Raw genomic sequence first — 14,747 nt, 5'->3', positions numbered from 1 at the left:
TACAAGTGCAGCGTCTGCCACCACCACCACATGCAGGCACCAGTGCCACTGATCTACAAGTGCAGCGTCTGCCACCACCACATGCAGGTACCAGTGCCACACTGATCTACAAGTGCAGCATCTGCCACCACCACCACATGCAGGCACCAGTGCCACTGATCTACAAGTGCAGCGTCTGCCACCAACACATGCAGGCACCAGTGCCACTGATCTACAAGTGCAGCGTCTGCCACCACCACCACATGCAGGCACCTGTGCCACTGATCTACAAGTGCAGCGTCTGCCACCACCACCACATGCACTGCACCGTTCATATTGGCCCATAGATGCTCCCCATAAATCTGTGCCATGGCCGCTGCTGCTGCTGCAATAAAAAAAAAAAAACACACATACTCACCTCGCTACTTGCAGCTCCCAGCGTCCGGTCCCGGCGTCTCTCTGCACTGACTGATCAGGCAGAGGGCGCCGCGCACACTATATGCGTCATCGCGCCCTCTGACCTGAACAGTCAGAGCGCAGAGACGCCGGGAAGATGGAGCGGCGCCCGGCGGCTGGAACGTGGACAGGTGAATATAACATACTAACCTAGTCCTGGCGATCCTCGCGCTGTCCCCTCCTGTCACAGCTGTCTTCGGTGCCGCAGCTTCTTTCTCTATCAGCGGTCACCGGCACCGCTGATTAGAGAAATGAATAGGCGGCTCCGCCCCTATGGGAGGTGGAGCCGCTTATTCATTTCTGTAATGAGCGGTCCCACGTGACCGCTGAAGAGAGGAAGAAGCTGCAGCGCCGAAGCCCGTGGGACGGCAGGGACAGCGCGAGGATCGCTGGGACTAGGTAAGTATACCTCAGTGCCCTCACCCCCTCACCCGCCGACCCCACCGCTACCGTGACTCGAGTATAAGCCGAGGGGGGCACTTTCAGCCCAAAAATTTGGGCTGAAAATCTCGGCTTATACTCGAGTATATACGGTAAATACCATGTAAAATTCACTGAGCATTCCTGATTCTACCGCTTTTTTCCATTTTCTGTTACAATGCGCTATTGCTGAGATATTCATATTTGTTGTTTTTTGAGAGCAGTATGTGAAACCTCTGCTCATAGTTTAACTAGGTGTTTCATCAAAGTCTTCTTTGGGGACGTGCACTTTCACCCCTCCTAGATGCTGCCAATAACAGCTTGGCAGTGTCTGAGACTGCTGGAGCAACTTCTGATCTGTTATTGATAGCATCTGGTAGGGAACAATGAGAGTGCATGTCCCCAGATACATTTTTTAAGAGATGCCCAGTTGAAGTGCAACCACATATTTCACATATTCTGCTAAAAAAAAGAAATGTGCATATCTCTGCAGCAATGCAGCACAAAATGGAAAAGTGTGGCAGATTCAGGAGAGATCAGGGATTTTTACATAGGATTTAACTTTTTTTCTTTCAGAAAGTGTCAGTTCCTATTTAAAGACAAAGTGATAAAATTCCCACTGAACATTATTTATAATAAATCCACGTGCACTAAACTTCTAGTTGTAGGCATCAAGAATGTTGTATTCATGTATGTGAAACATGTAACTTTTTTCATTTTTCAAAGTTGTAAAAATATATACAAACTATAAGGGCTACATATCTTATTTCTTTAGCTGCAAATATATACATAGATTTTGACATCAATGCATGTAGCTAACATAACTAATGTGTACAATTAGTCACTAGGGGGACATGTCATCAGCAAGGGTGCAACAAGCGACCTAAATCCTGTTCTTGCTGCCGGAGGTGCAATGCTAAACTTGGTATCTAAAGGTAAGTGGCATGACAATTGGCGTAAAGCATCTGCTGTTTTAGGACCACTAAATACTACAAAATGCAAACTGAGTTACAAATATAACCTGGATGGGGCATTCTGACTTATTTTTTTTTCATACGTTAAAATAGTCTGTGTATTTTTTGTTTGTTTGTTTTTTTATTTCAGCATGCTGGTTCCATTTTTGGTCTTTGTGTCAGTTTTTCAACCCTTATTGCATCTGGAGCGCCCCCAGACACAGGGCCACAGGTCACTCGGTACCGGTCCTTTCTGCCCGGTTACGCGGTTGTCACGGTGGCTGGACCCGGTCGTGACCCTGCTAAGGGTCGTACAATAAAGGTTTTGGAGTAGTCTGTCAAGGGTTCGTGACGCCACCTGTGGTGTTCGGTCAGGGTGACCGATGCTGCTGTGGGGTCCGCTGGGGTGATGGGATGGCAGCTGGATGGTATAACTTCCCACAGGTGAAGTGTGTCCCCAGGGCTTCCCAGATATGTAGATGGTGATGGTGTCAGGTGCAGGCAATAACGAGGACACAAGGTTGCAGTCTCTTTACATCTTTACTGAAGGCTTCAATATCCTCAATCCAGAGCACGTTCAACCAGGCTATCAGAGACCGGCCGGTCCGATGGGCACATCCAGAGTTTCCCTCGCAGATGGAAATCGTTGCCTACCAATAGCACCTGTGTGTTGTAGTCCTACCCTGCTGAGCATTCGGAATAGTCCTCACAACTGCTGCTCTCGTTCTTTCGTTCTCTACAGCTTGTTCTCTCTCTCTCGTTCTTTGGTTCCAGATGTTACTAGTTTCTATCGTCCCCCAGATATGTTATGGCTAGGACGCCACCCGTTTGACGGGAAGGCTTGGAGGTCTTCCGGGACCCTAGAGATGCCCCTCTCCCAATGTTGCCCCCTATGTCTTCGTAGGTGTAGAAGGTAGACAGCTAACCTATGATTAACTGTCCAGCGGAATTTGAAGTAAGGCCTGAAGTCAGTTACTCCTACGGTGATCCGGCCACCGACTACGCACCTCAGTAAGATGTTGCCTTCCTCTCTCAGCACGACTCTTACTGGCTCTCCTTTGTGCTGATCTCGTTTCCACAATATCCTTCCCTTTGTGTCTCTTTCTTAGGATACCGCCGCAAGGTGTGCAGGCGCGTTTTCTGTTACGTTCTGTTCTGTTTGCTAGGCACCTGCCAGGTTCCCACGCCTGACAGGGACCCCCCTGTGCCTTCTCCCTGCAACACCCCCTGCCACGGGATGTTGCCTGGTTCCAACCCAGTCAGCTTCTGACTAACTTCCTCCCAGCCCCTAGTTTTACCAGTGTGAAAATAAAGCCTTTTTCTCCCCCTAGTGGCCGGAGTGTGAAGTGTAAGGTGTTCTAGTGATACCTGGTCAGGAGAACTCCTTAGTGCCATCAGACGTACTGCTGCTCCCCTTAGTGGCAGAGTGCCATACTGCAACGACCAGGTCTCTGGGGCGCTGCACATCCTCTTTCTCGTGTGAAAAAAAAAAATTATTAGCTTCTCCTACTCATTAAACAGTAAAAATACATGATATGCATGTACTATCAATTCTTCTTTTTCATGAGGCCATTGACTTGGATTGGTTAGTTAACTCTACAACATGGATAGAAGTAGGACCTGTCCATATCTCTTGAAAATTACATGTGAAGAGGCATATTCACCGTAATCAGTCAGAGATTTATCTGCAAAATTAACTTATAGCACAATCTGGATTCCACCTAGAATAAACCTGTAAATGCAAAGCAAAAGTGCCCAATAAAATGAACATACAAGCATGGACAAAATTGTTGGTACCCCTTGTTTAATGACAGAAAAACCCACAATGGTCACAGAAATAACTTGAATCTGACAAAAGTCATGATAAATATAAATCTATGAAAATAATCAAATGAAAGTCAGACATTGCTTTTCAACCATGCTTCCACAAAATTTAAAAAAAAATAAAACTCATGAAATAGGACTGGACAGAAATGATGGCACCCTTAACTTAATATTTTGTTGCACAACCTTTCGAGGCAATCACTGCAATCAAACAATTCCTGTAACTGTCAATGAGACTTCTGCACCTATCGAGAGGTATTTTGGCCCATTCTTCAAGAGCAAACTGCTCCAGTTGTCTCATGTTTGAAGGTTGCCTTTAACAGACGGCATGTTTCAGCTCTTTGCAAAGATGCTCAATAGGATTTAGGTCAGGGCTCATAGAAGGCCACTTCAGAATAGTCCAATGTTTTCCTCTTAGCCATTCTTGGGTGCTTTTAGCTGTGTGTTTTAGATCATGCAAGAACCATGACCTGTGATTGAGACCAAGCTTTCTGACACTGGGCAGCGCATTTCTCTCTAGAATCCCTTGATAGTCTTGAGATTTCATTGTACCCTGCCAGATGCAGCAAAGCAGCCCCAGAACATAACAGAGCCTCCTCCATGTTTCACAGTAGGGACAACGTTTTCTTTTCTTGATATGCTTCATTTTTACGTCTGTGAACCTAGAGCTGATGTGCCTTGCCAAAAAGTTCCATTTTTGTCTCATCTGTCCATAGGACCTTCTCCCAGAAGCTTTGTGGCTTGTCAACATGTAGTTTGGCAAATTCCAGTCTGGCTTTTTTATGATTTTTTTTCAACAATGATGTCCTCCTTGGACGTATCCCATGAAGTCTCCTTTGGCTCATACAACGACGGATGGTGCGATCTGACACTTATGTTCCTTGAGCTTGAAATTCACCTTTACTCTATTTAGAAGTTTTTCTGGGCTCTTTTGTTACCATTCGTATTATCAGTCTCTTTGATTTGTCATCAATTTTCCTCCTGTGGCCACATCCAGGGAGGTTGGCTACAGTCCCATGGATCTTAAATTTCTGAATAATATATGCAACTATAGCCACAGGAACATCAAGCTGCATGAAGATGGTCTTATAACTTTTACCTTTAACATGTTTGTCTATAATTTTCTTTCTAATCTCCCAAGACAACTCGTTCCTTCGCTTCCTCTGGTCCATGTTGAGTGTAGTACACACCATGTCACCAAACAGCACAGTGAGTATCTGTAGCCCTATATACAAGCCCACTCACTGATTCCAAGATTGTAGACACCTGTGATGCTAGTTAGTAGACACACCTTGATTTAACATGTCCCTTTTGTCACATTATTTTAAGGGGTACCATCATTTCTGTCCAGGCCTATTTCATGAGTTTTATTTTTTTTTTATTCTGTGGAAGCATGGTGGAAGAGCAATGTCTGACTTTCATTAGTTGATTTTCTTTGATCTTTTATTTATTATTACTTTTGTCAGAGTCAAGTTATTTCTGCGACCATTGTGGGTTTTTCTGTCATTAAACGAGGGGTACCAACAATTTTGACCACGTGTGTATGCACAACAATGTCAAAACGATATCCCTGTGCTCCAGCAGGGCTGGAACAAGGTATTTTGGTTGCCCTAGGCAGATGAAGTTGATGATGTCCCCCCATGAACACACAGCCCCCAAGTAAAGGAATGGGTCAGACACTTAGGTAACAGGTCCCCTATCACACCCACTCTCCCACTCCGATGATCACTTCCACTAGAATTGATACCTTTTTCTCCCAAAAATACCAGCAAATTAAAAAAAAGTGGTGTAATTTAGGGGTGAGGCTCAACAGGGAGTGTGTTTTCAAAGTTATATACAGAATCATTCATTGTTTGTGAACCATTTACACAATATGAAGGACAAATATTGATATTCATCCCTGACGTCCTATATTTTAACTGTCAAACCCAAGGATGGTCATGGAAACTAATATAGATTAATTATAATGGTGGCCGTTTGGTTTCAATTAAGGTGTCCAACATTTGGTGGATATCCTAATGGAAACTGAACAAATCCGATTATAGATAAAGGAATACGTTAACGGAATACGTCTGATGATTTTTATGTCCATCATGCGACAAGTACAGTTTGCAACAAAACCGATGGAGGTTCTGGTGCCATATTCCTGTACAGATAGTGGTTCTGGTGACGTGTTCATGTACGAATGGTGATTCTTTTGACGTAGTCATGTAGTAATAGCTGTTCTGGTGATGTCTTCATCACCAGCATCATCATTAGTACAGGAATACAAAGCCCAAATCATCATCAGTTCCTAAATAGAACACCAGAGCCATCAATGGTGCATAAATACAGAACCAGAACCATTATCAATAAATAAATAGATCACTGTAACCAACAGTACGTGAATACGGCACCAGAACCACCATCAGTAGGTAAATGCATCAACAGAACCACCATCAGTACATAAATACATCACCAGAACCACTGCCATTACATTTATGTGTCACCAGAGCCATCATCAGTACATGACTACATCACAACAACCACCATCAGTAAATAAATACAACAGCAGTATCATCATCAGTACATGAATACATCACCAGAACTACATCACTAAGCTTAGTACAACAATCAATCATAATGTCAAGTCAGGCCCATATACATTTGTATCTCATTATCCTACAACTCCCAGCATGCCTTTAACAATTACCAGACTGTGGACCATACAGGAACCATAGTACTGATGAAATGTAGTCAGTGTCAACAAGTAAACATTTACATCCATGTATCTTGTAGATGACATCTTCTCTGATTGACTCCTTTCTTTCATTTCATCTCCATCTTGTCCAGATGCCATGTTGCCTTTTCACGTCTACATCTCTTTTCTACAGACTTCCCTCTTCTCTGCGCTTCTACAGCAAATCCTAACAAAGTACAATTAAAAATAAGTGTTATTAAAATGCCCTCTTCATAAAAATATCTGTCCATAGCATGCCCTAAATAAGCCTCTTATGATTTACTGTATGACCTCCCCACTGTCTGCCTTAATGAGCTATAACCACCACACTGTCTGCACTTACAATCTATAACCACCACACTATCAGCTATTAGCAGCTACAACTGCCACACAGTCCGCTCTTATGTACCACGGCCTATACCATGGCTGTCCCCTTTCCACTGTTTTCTCTATGTCTCCACACTGTCCCCCAGCAGGCTAACTTGTCTCCATATTGTGGCCACATTTCCTCTCCATATCCATTTTGTGTCACCTCATCATGCTATGCCTTTTTTTTCCCAAAGTGCACCCTCAACATGGCGGCAGGAGACAGGAGGCCTACCCTGCCTCGCCTTGTCCCGATGTACATGTTCAGTTTTATTCCACATCTTTCAATTGATTCAGAGTATGGAAACATAGCCTAAAAATAATATTGACCATGACAAAATTAATCATCTTGGGTTCCATACATCTGAATATATATTTTTTTCTTTTTTAAATGAAAAAATCTATAAAAGTGATCCTCACCTAAAACACCCTTTTCTGTTCTGTCTAATGGCTCAAATATAGAAACAGAATTTATAGTAGACTTTCTTCAGCATTTTCAAGAAGTTTTCTTCAGTCAATAATTGAATACTCTTTTTATTAATCATGAGTAATTGAAAACCTAACAGAAACACAAAGATTGACATTGCTCACTCCGGTCTTGATGAAGGGGCGTGCAGGAGAAAGAGCTGCCAGACTCATTAATAGGCTGGAGTAAGATTAATGGCACAAAGAAGGCCGTAGTTTGTCATGAATTAGAAGAAGTATGGTGTTACCCCACCGTCCCATCCCAACTCTGCCCATTTTGAGAAGCAAAGTCACAATATTTTTATATTGCAAAAAATTTTCAGTCTTAAATGTTTTTAAAGCCAGAATTCTTTAAGTTAATAAAAACATTCAGCATGAAATAGAAACATCTTAGTAAAACTAAAGAAAAGCTTATGCCAGTTTTGTTGAACATGTATTTTACTTCCTGAAGTTCACTCCCATCATGTCTCAGGATATATCATAGATTCCATTGATAAGATGCTTCCATTCGGAATATAACAATTGCTCTCAGTTCTGTAATATTTTTCAAACAAACTTCAAAGGACAAAACGTCTCTCTCTATTTTGATACAGTTCCCAAATCTTCAACCTTGTAAAATGTTTTATTTTCTTTCTTTTTTTCTTTGAAATACAGGAGGAATCAGGACAATCCCATTGAATGAAGCATTTTTCACAGGTTCATCTGCTTTAAAGCCTGGAGAAGTCTTAATTTCTGTTCTTATCCCATATTCTCCAAAGGTCTGCTTTTCTTTTGTTTGATGATCTCTGAGTGACAAAAAAGGAAAACCCAATTATAACAAATATCCCTGATGATGATTCATTTGGGGACAGTGACAGAAGTTGTGGGGCTTTGCTGTTGTCACTCACCCTGCTTCTATCAAAGATTCCTTTTGATGTCTCCTTTCACTGTAAGAAGCTGCGGCAGTGGAGACAGCGCCTTGGTCACTTCTCCGACAGCTTCTATCAGCTCTAAGGATTCAGGACATCTTCAGAGGGCAGCTATGAAAGAAAGTGTGGTAAGAGACCACAGCACTATCCCCCCAATGATGCCCTCTTAAAGTCAGATTGATAGATGCTGTGGAAAAGTGAGTGCAGCCCCAGCTTCCTGATGACTCCTCATTTGAGACTCCTCTCAAAAACACCACAGGAAGTGAAGTAAAAAACATTTAGGGATTAGCTGTATAGGAAGAATGGTATGGATTTTTTTAGTAAAGCAAATTACAAAAGTGTTTGGCATGTAAAAATAGAGATGTATAAAGAAAGTTTTAGGTATTGCACCACCCCTTCAAGACTGACTAAAAGTGTTAATTTTTAGACAAGTTAACCTTAAGCTAGGAGAAAGGAGGTGGAAATTCGGTACAACCAATAAAACTTCAATTTATTCAAAAAACATTAAAAACGGGAACATCCAAAGAAACCATGTTAAAACCTGACATTTGTCTGGCACCCTTAGTCATAGGATTAACCTTAAGCTAGACAGTCTCCATTTTTCTCAGGCAGGTAACACAGAGTTGTTGGTAATGATTGACATTTGTTGAGATGTATGGACTACATCATTCCTTTAAGATGTCTTTTAAAGCAGGAAAGAGATGTAAAATCACTTTACATTTGGAAAACACTCCTTTTTAAAGATAACCTATTTCACCCTAAACCAGAGTGAAATAATTTTCTTGCTGACCCACCACAACCAGTTAAAACCTCTTTTGATGCACATACCAATCTAATGTATCAAGGATCTGTCCCTATTGCAAAGCTCTGTAATGCTGCATATTATTTTTGAGTGGACTGTCCCACATCATTAGCATTCTGCCAGCACTATGGGTGCTTAAACTGCCTACCCTCACTTCCTCGGATCAATTACAACTGCCATTGATGAACGATGTTTCCTGCTCCAAATTGAAGTATCGCCTCTCTGTCATTCCTGTATATAATTTGAATGAAAAGTGGAGACAAAAAAAGTCAAAGATCCGATCCTACTTCTTGTAATCTGTCTCAGTGTCCCTCCCCAAACATTGATTACACTTGACAACAGGCATTGGATAGCAAGCATTTATAGATCAGTAATTAGTTTTAGTTGCAAAAAGCTACTGTAGGTACTAATGTTATCTTTTATATGCAAACATTTATCCAATTAATCCTTTTTAGGATGTGTATTTAGACCTATTCATTGTGTATATAATTATTTTCTTATCAATACATCTGCTTCTTGTTCTTTGTGCTTTTATATAGGAGCAATTTATTTCAGCATTCAGACAAGCCCAGAGAGAAGAAAATGCCTTTGCTATTGTCAACGCTGGAATGCAAGTACAGTTTAAGAACGGCACAGATGTAATTAAGCAAATTGCCATTTACTATGGTGGTATTGGTCCTACCACTGTACCTGCAAAGAACACGTGCCAGGCTCTAACAGGCAGGTATGACCCAAATACGTATACAACATTGATTCTGTTCAGTTACATGCAAATATTACATTACTCTCACTCACAAATTTCCTATACTTCTATAAAATAATATTAAACTTGGTAGAGGGTAAGGCTACTTTCACACTAGCGTACATCGCAATGCGTCGTTTTGGAGAAAAAACGCATCCTGCAAAGTTGCCTGCAGGATGCGTTTTTTTACATAGACTTGCATTAGCCGACGCATTGTGCGACGGATGCGTCATGTTTTGGCAGACCGTCGGCACAAAAAAAAAAAAAATGTTGCATGTAACCTTTTTTTGTGCGTCGTGTCCGCCATTTCTGACTGCGCATGCGCAGCCGGACTCCGCCCCCTCCTCCCCGGACCTTACAATGGGGCAGCGCATGCGTTGTAAAACTGCATCCACTGCCCCCGTTGTGCATTTATTTCATAACGTGCGTCGGTACGTCGGCCTGACGAATAGCGACGGGCCCGTACCAACGCTAGTGTGAAAGTAGCCTTAAATGAGTGAGGTGATGCTGTCTTTGTCTGTACACAGTAAATCAAGTGTATTGTGTCAACTGCAGTTAATATGTAAGGGGTAAGCACTTTCTCTTGCACAGCGGCCCACCAGGAATTCACAGTCCATGTGGTTTATTATGGCGTCGTAAGCCACAGAAATATGAACAACAAGCAAACAGTCCTTACATCAATCTTCACATCATAGTATACACGGCTTTGAAACACGGTCACTAAACACACCGAACCTCTGTGTCCAGTTATCGTGGGTGACCGCACGCCATACAGTTCATTAATGTCCATGGAGCACAGCAGGCACCAACATACGACATTACGGTTGCAATCTCTAATCATGCTGGACCTTACTCCGTCCAGTTACCATGGGTGACTGCACAGTTCCCCATACGCTGGGTTACCTTCCAGGAGCCCCTGCTCCATACACTAACTCCTGTCAGTACTCTCTCTCAGGGAAGCTGCCGAACTGGGATCACCGTCCCGGGCAATGCCTTGCTCACCAGGCCACCTGACAGCCCAGATCCTCAGATGGGCTGTAGCTTCCCCAAATGCAGTGCCATCACGGACTCTGCACACGCGTCCTCTCTGTGCACTATTTAGTCCATCGCCATCTGGGACCGTCCAACACACAGGCCCCCAGGTCCAAGGCCTCCCCCATGTGCTCTTCAGGGATCTAGTCCTACTCCCAGGACCTCCCAATACAGAGGCCCTCCGGGACCTGGCACACAGACGACTCAGGTCCATCCATCTTTTCCCATGTGACCACACGGTCACATTATATACTTGTAACCACTCCCATAGGTGGGAGGTGGCAAGTTCAACCACTATAACCACAGATAAGCCTCCATGCATATCTTGAGGAGCAAAATGCAGCACCTCTAGGTGTAACAGGGGTCACTGCATCACAGTGTATATATATATTTATATATATATATATATATATATATATATATATATATATATATATATACACACACAACTGTTTCTCACTAAATTAGAATATCATCAAGAAGTTAATTTATTTCATTTATTCAATACAAAAAGTGAAACTCATATATTATATAGAGTCATTACAAAAAGAGTGATCTAGTTCAAGTGTTTATTTCTGTTAATGTTGATGTCTAAGGCTTACATCCAATGAAAACCCAAAAGTCATTATCTCAGTAAATTAGATTAATTAACAAAAACACTTGCAAAGGCTTCCTAACCGTTTAAAATGTTCCTTAGTCTGTTTCAGTAGCTCCACAATCATGGGGAAGACTGCTGACTGTCATTGACACACTCCACAAGGAGAGTAAGCCTCAAAAGGTCATTGCTAAAGAAGCTAGCTGTTCACAGAGTGCTGTGTCCTAGCATATTGACCCCTTCATGACGGAGCCCTTTTTCGTTTTTGCATTTCTGTTTTTCGCTCCCCTTCTCAGAGCCATAACTTTTTTATTTTTCCATCAATATGGCTATGTGAGGGCTTGTTTTTTGTGGGACAAGTTGTACTTTTGAACAACACCATTGGTTTTACCATATCGTGTACAAGAAAACAACAAAATTCCAAGTGCCGTGAAATTGCAAAAAAGTGCAATCCCACAGAAGATTTTTGGATTTTTTCTATCATGTTTGTCATGATAAGATAATTCAGTACCACAATGGACATAGGAGTCAGAGCACACACAGTGACCCGACAATAACCCAAAAACATAGAACGAGCTCTGAGACGTGGAAACTCTGCTGACCGCAATCCCTAATCCTCTCCAACCACACTAAAGGCAGCCGTGGATTGCGCCTAACGCTCCCTATGCAACTCGGCACAGCCTGAGAAACTAGCTAGCCTGAAGATAGAAAATAAGCCTACTTTGCCTCAGAGAAATCCCCCAAAGGAAAAGGCAGCCCCCACATATAATGACTGTGAGTTAAGATGAAAAAACAAACGTAGAGATGAAATAGATTTAGCAAAGTGAGGCCCGACTTTCTGAACAGAGCGAGGATAGGAAAGGTAACTTTGCGGTCAACACAAAACCCTACAAACAACCACGCAAAGGGGGCAAAAAGACCCTCCGTACCAAACTAACGGCATGGAGGTACACCCTCTGCGTCCCAGAGCTTCCAGCAAGCACGAGAAAACAAAAAAGCAAGCTGGACAGAAAAAAACAGCAAACAAAAAGCAAAAGCGGAACTTAGCTATGCAGAGCAGCAGGCCACAGGAACGATCCAGGAGGAAACAGGTCCAATACTAGAACATTGACTGGAGGCCAGGATCAAAGCACTAGGTGGAGTTAAATAGAGCAGCACCTAACAACTTCACCACATCACCTGAGGAAGGAAACTCAGAAGCCGCAGTACCACTTTCCTCCACCAACGGAAGCTCACAGAGAGAATCAGCCGAAGTACCACTTGTGACCACAGGAGGGAGCGCTGCCACAGAATTCACAACAGTACCCCCCCCTTGAGGAGGGGTCACCGAACCCTCACCAGAGCCCCCAGGACGACCAGGATGAGCCATATGAAAGGCACGAACAAGATCGGGAGCATGGACATCAGAGGCAAAGACCCAGGAATTATCTTCCTGAGCATAACCCTTCCACTTAACCAGATACTGGAGTTTCCGTCTTGAAACACGAGAATCCAAAATCTTCTCCACAATATACTCCAACTCCCCCTCCACCAAAACCGGGGCAGGAGGATCAACAGATGGAACCATAGGTGCCACGTATCTCTGCAACAATGACCTATGGAATACGTTATGTATGGAAAAAGAATCTGGAAGGGTCAGACGAAAAGACACAGGATTAAGAACCTCAGAAATCCTATACGGACCAATGAAACGAGGTTTAAACTTAGGAGAGGAAACCTTCATAGGAATATGACGAGAAGATAACCAAACCAAATCCCCAACACGAAGTCGGGGACCCACACAGCATCTGAAATTAGCGAAACGTTGAGCCTTCTCCTGGGACAAGGTCAAATTGTCCACTACATGAGTCCAAATCTGCTGCAACCTGTCCACCACAGTATCCACACCAGGACAGTCCGAAGACTCAACCTGCCCTGAAGAGAAACGAGGATGGAACCCAGAGTTGCAGAAAAACGGCGAAACCAAGGTAGCCGATCTGGCCCGATTATTAAGGGCGAACTCAGCCAAAGGCAAAAAGGACACCCAGTCATCCTGATCAGCGGAAACAAAGCATCTCAGATATGTTTCCAAGGTCTGATTGGTTCATTCGGTCTGGCCATTAGTCTGAGGATGGAAAGCCGAGGAAAAAGACAAGTCAATGCCCATCCTACCACAAAAGGCTCGCCAAAACCTCGAAACAAACTGGGAACCTCTGTCAGACACGATATTCTCTGGAATGCCATGTAAATGAACCACATGCTGGAAGAACAATGGCATTAAATCAGAGGAGGAAGGTAATTTAGACAAGGGTACCAAATGGACCATCTTAGAGAAGCGATCACAGACCACCCAAATGACTGACATCTTTTGAGAGACGGGAAGATCTGAAATAAAATCCATAGAGATATGTGTCCAAGGCCTCTTCGGGACCGGCAAGGGCAAAAGCAACCCACTGGCACGAGAACAGCAGGGCTTAGCCCGAGCACAAATCCCACAGGACTGCACAGAAGTACGCACATCCCGCGACAGAGATGGCCACCAAAAGGATCTAGCCACTAACTCTCTAGTACCAAAGATTCCAGGATGACCAGCCAACACCGAACAATGAACCTCAGAGATAACTTTATTCGTCCACCTATCAGGGACAAACAGTTTCTCCGCTGGGCAACGATCAGGTTTATTAGCCTGAAATTTTTGCAGCACCCGCCGCAAATCAGGGGAGATGGCAGACACAATTACTCCCTCTTTGAGGATACCCGCCGGCTCAGATAAACCCGGAGAGTCGGGCACAAAACTCCTAGACAGAGCATCCGCCTTCACATTTTTAGAGCCCGGAAGGTATGAAATCACAAAGTCAAAACGGGCAAAAAACAGCGACCAACGAGCCTGTCTAGGATTCAACCGCTTGGCAGACTCGAGATAAGTCAAGTTCTTATGATCAGTCAAGACCACCACGCGATGCTTAGCTCCTTCAAGCCAATGACGCCACTCCTCGAATGCCCACTTCATGGCCAGCAACTCTCGATTGCCCACATCATAATTTCGCTCAGCAGGCGAAAACTTCCTGGAAAAGAAGGCGCATGGTTTCATCACCGAGCAATCAGAACTTCTCTGCGACAAAACAGCCCCTGCTCCAATCTCAGAAGCATCAACCTCGACCTGGAACGGAAGCGAAACATCTGGTTGACACAACATAGGGGCAGAAGAAAAACGACGCTTCAACTCTTGAAAAGCTTCCACAGCAGCAGAAGACCAATTGACCACATCAGCACCCTTCTTGGTCAAATCGGTCAATGGTTTAGCAATACTAGAAAAATTGCAGATGGAGCGACGATAAAAATTACCAAAGCCCAGGAACTTTTGCAGACTTTTCAGAGATGTCGGCTGAGTCCAATCATGGATGGCTTGGACCTTTACAGGAACCATCTCGATAGTAGAAGGGGAAAAGATGAACCCCAAAAATGAAACCTTCTGAACACCAAAGAGACACTTTGATCCCTCCACAA

At 43.5% G+C, this 14,747-nt stretch overlaps 1 protein-coding gene across 2 annotated transcripts in view; it reads left to right on the top strand.

Annotated features, from left to right (window-relative positions):
- The window catches only part of LOC138644800 (aldehyde oxidase 1-like), a 252,342-nt gene that overhangs the window by 75,916 nt on the left and 161,679 nt on the right, over positions 1–14,747 (top strand). For both annotated transcript variants that reach the window (XM_069733618.1, XM_069733619.1), the window contains 3 exons: positions 1,697–1,790; positions 7,837–7,940; positions 9,432–9,616. In XM_069733618.1, the coding sequence (XP_069589719.1) occupies positions 1,697–1,790; positions 7,837–7,940; positions 9,432–9,616 (383 nt within the window). The remainder of the gene's footprint in view (positions 1–1,696; positions 1,791–7,836; positions 7,941–9,431; positions 9,617–14,747) is intronic.

Source organism: Ranitomeya imitator, chromosome 7 (genome assembly GCF_032444005.1).
Source record: "Ranitomeya imitator isolate aRanImi1 chromosome 7, aRanImi1.pri, whole genome shotgun sequence".
NCBI lineage: Eukaryota > Metazoa > Chordata > Amphibia > Anura > Dendrobatidae > Ranitomeya > Ranitomeya imitator.
This window is presented reverse-complemented; position numbering and strand designations above follow the sequence as displayed.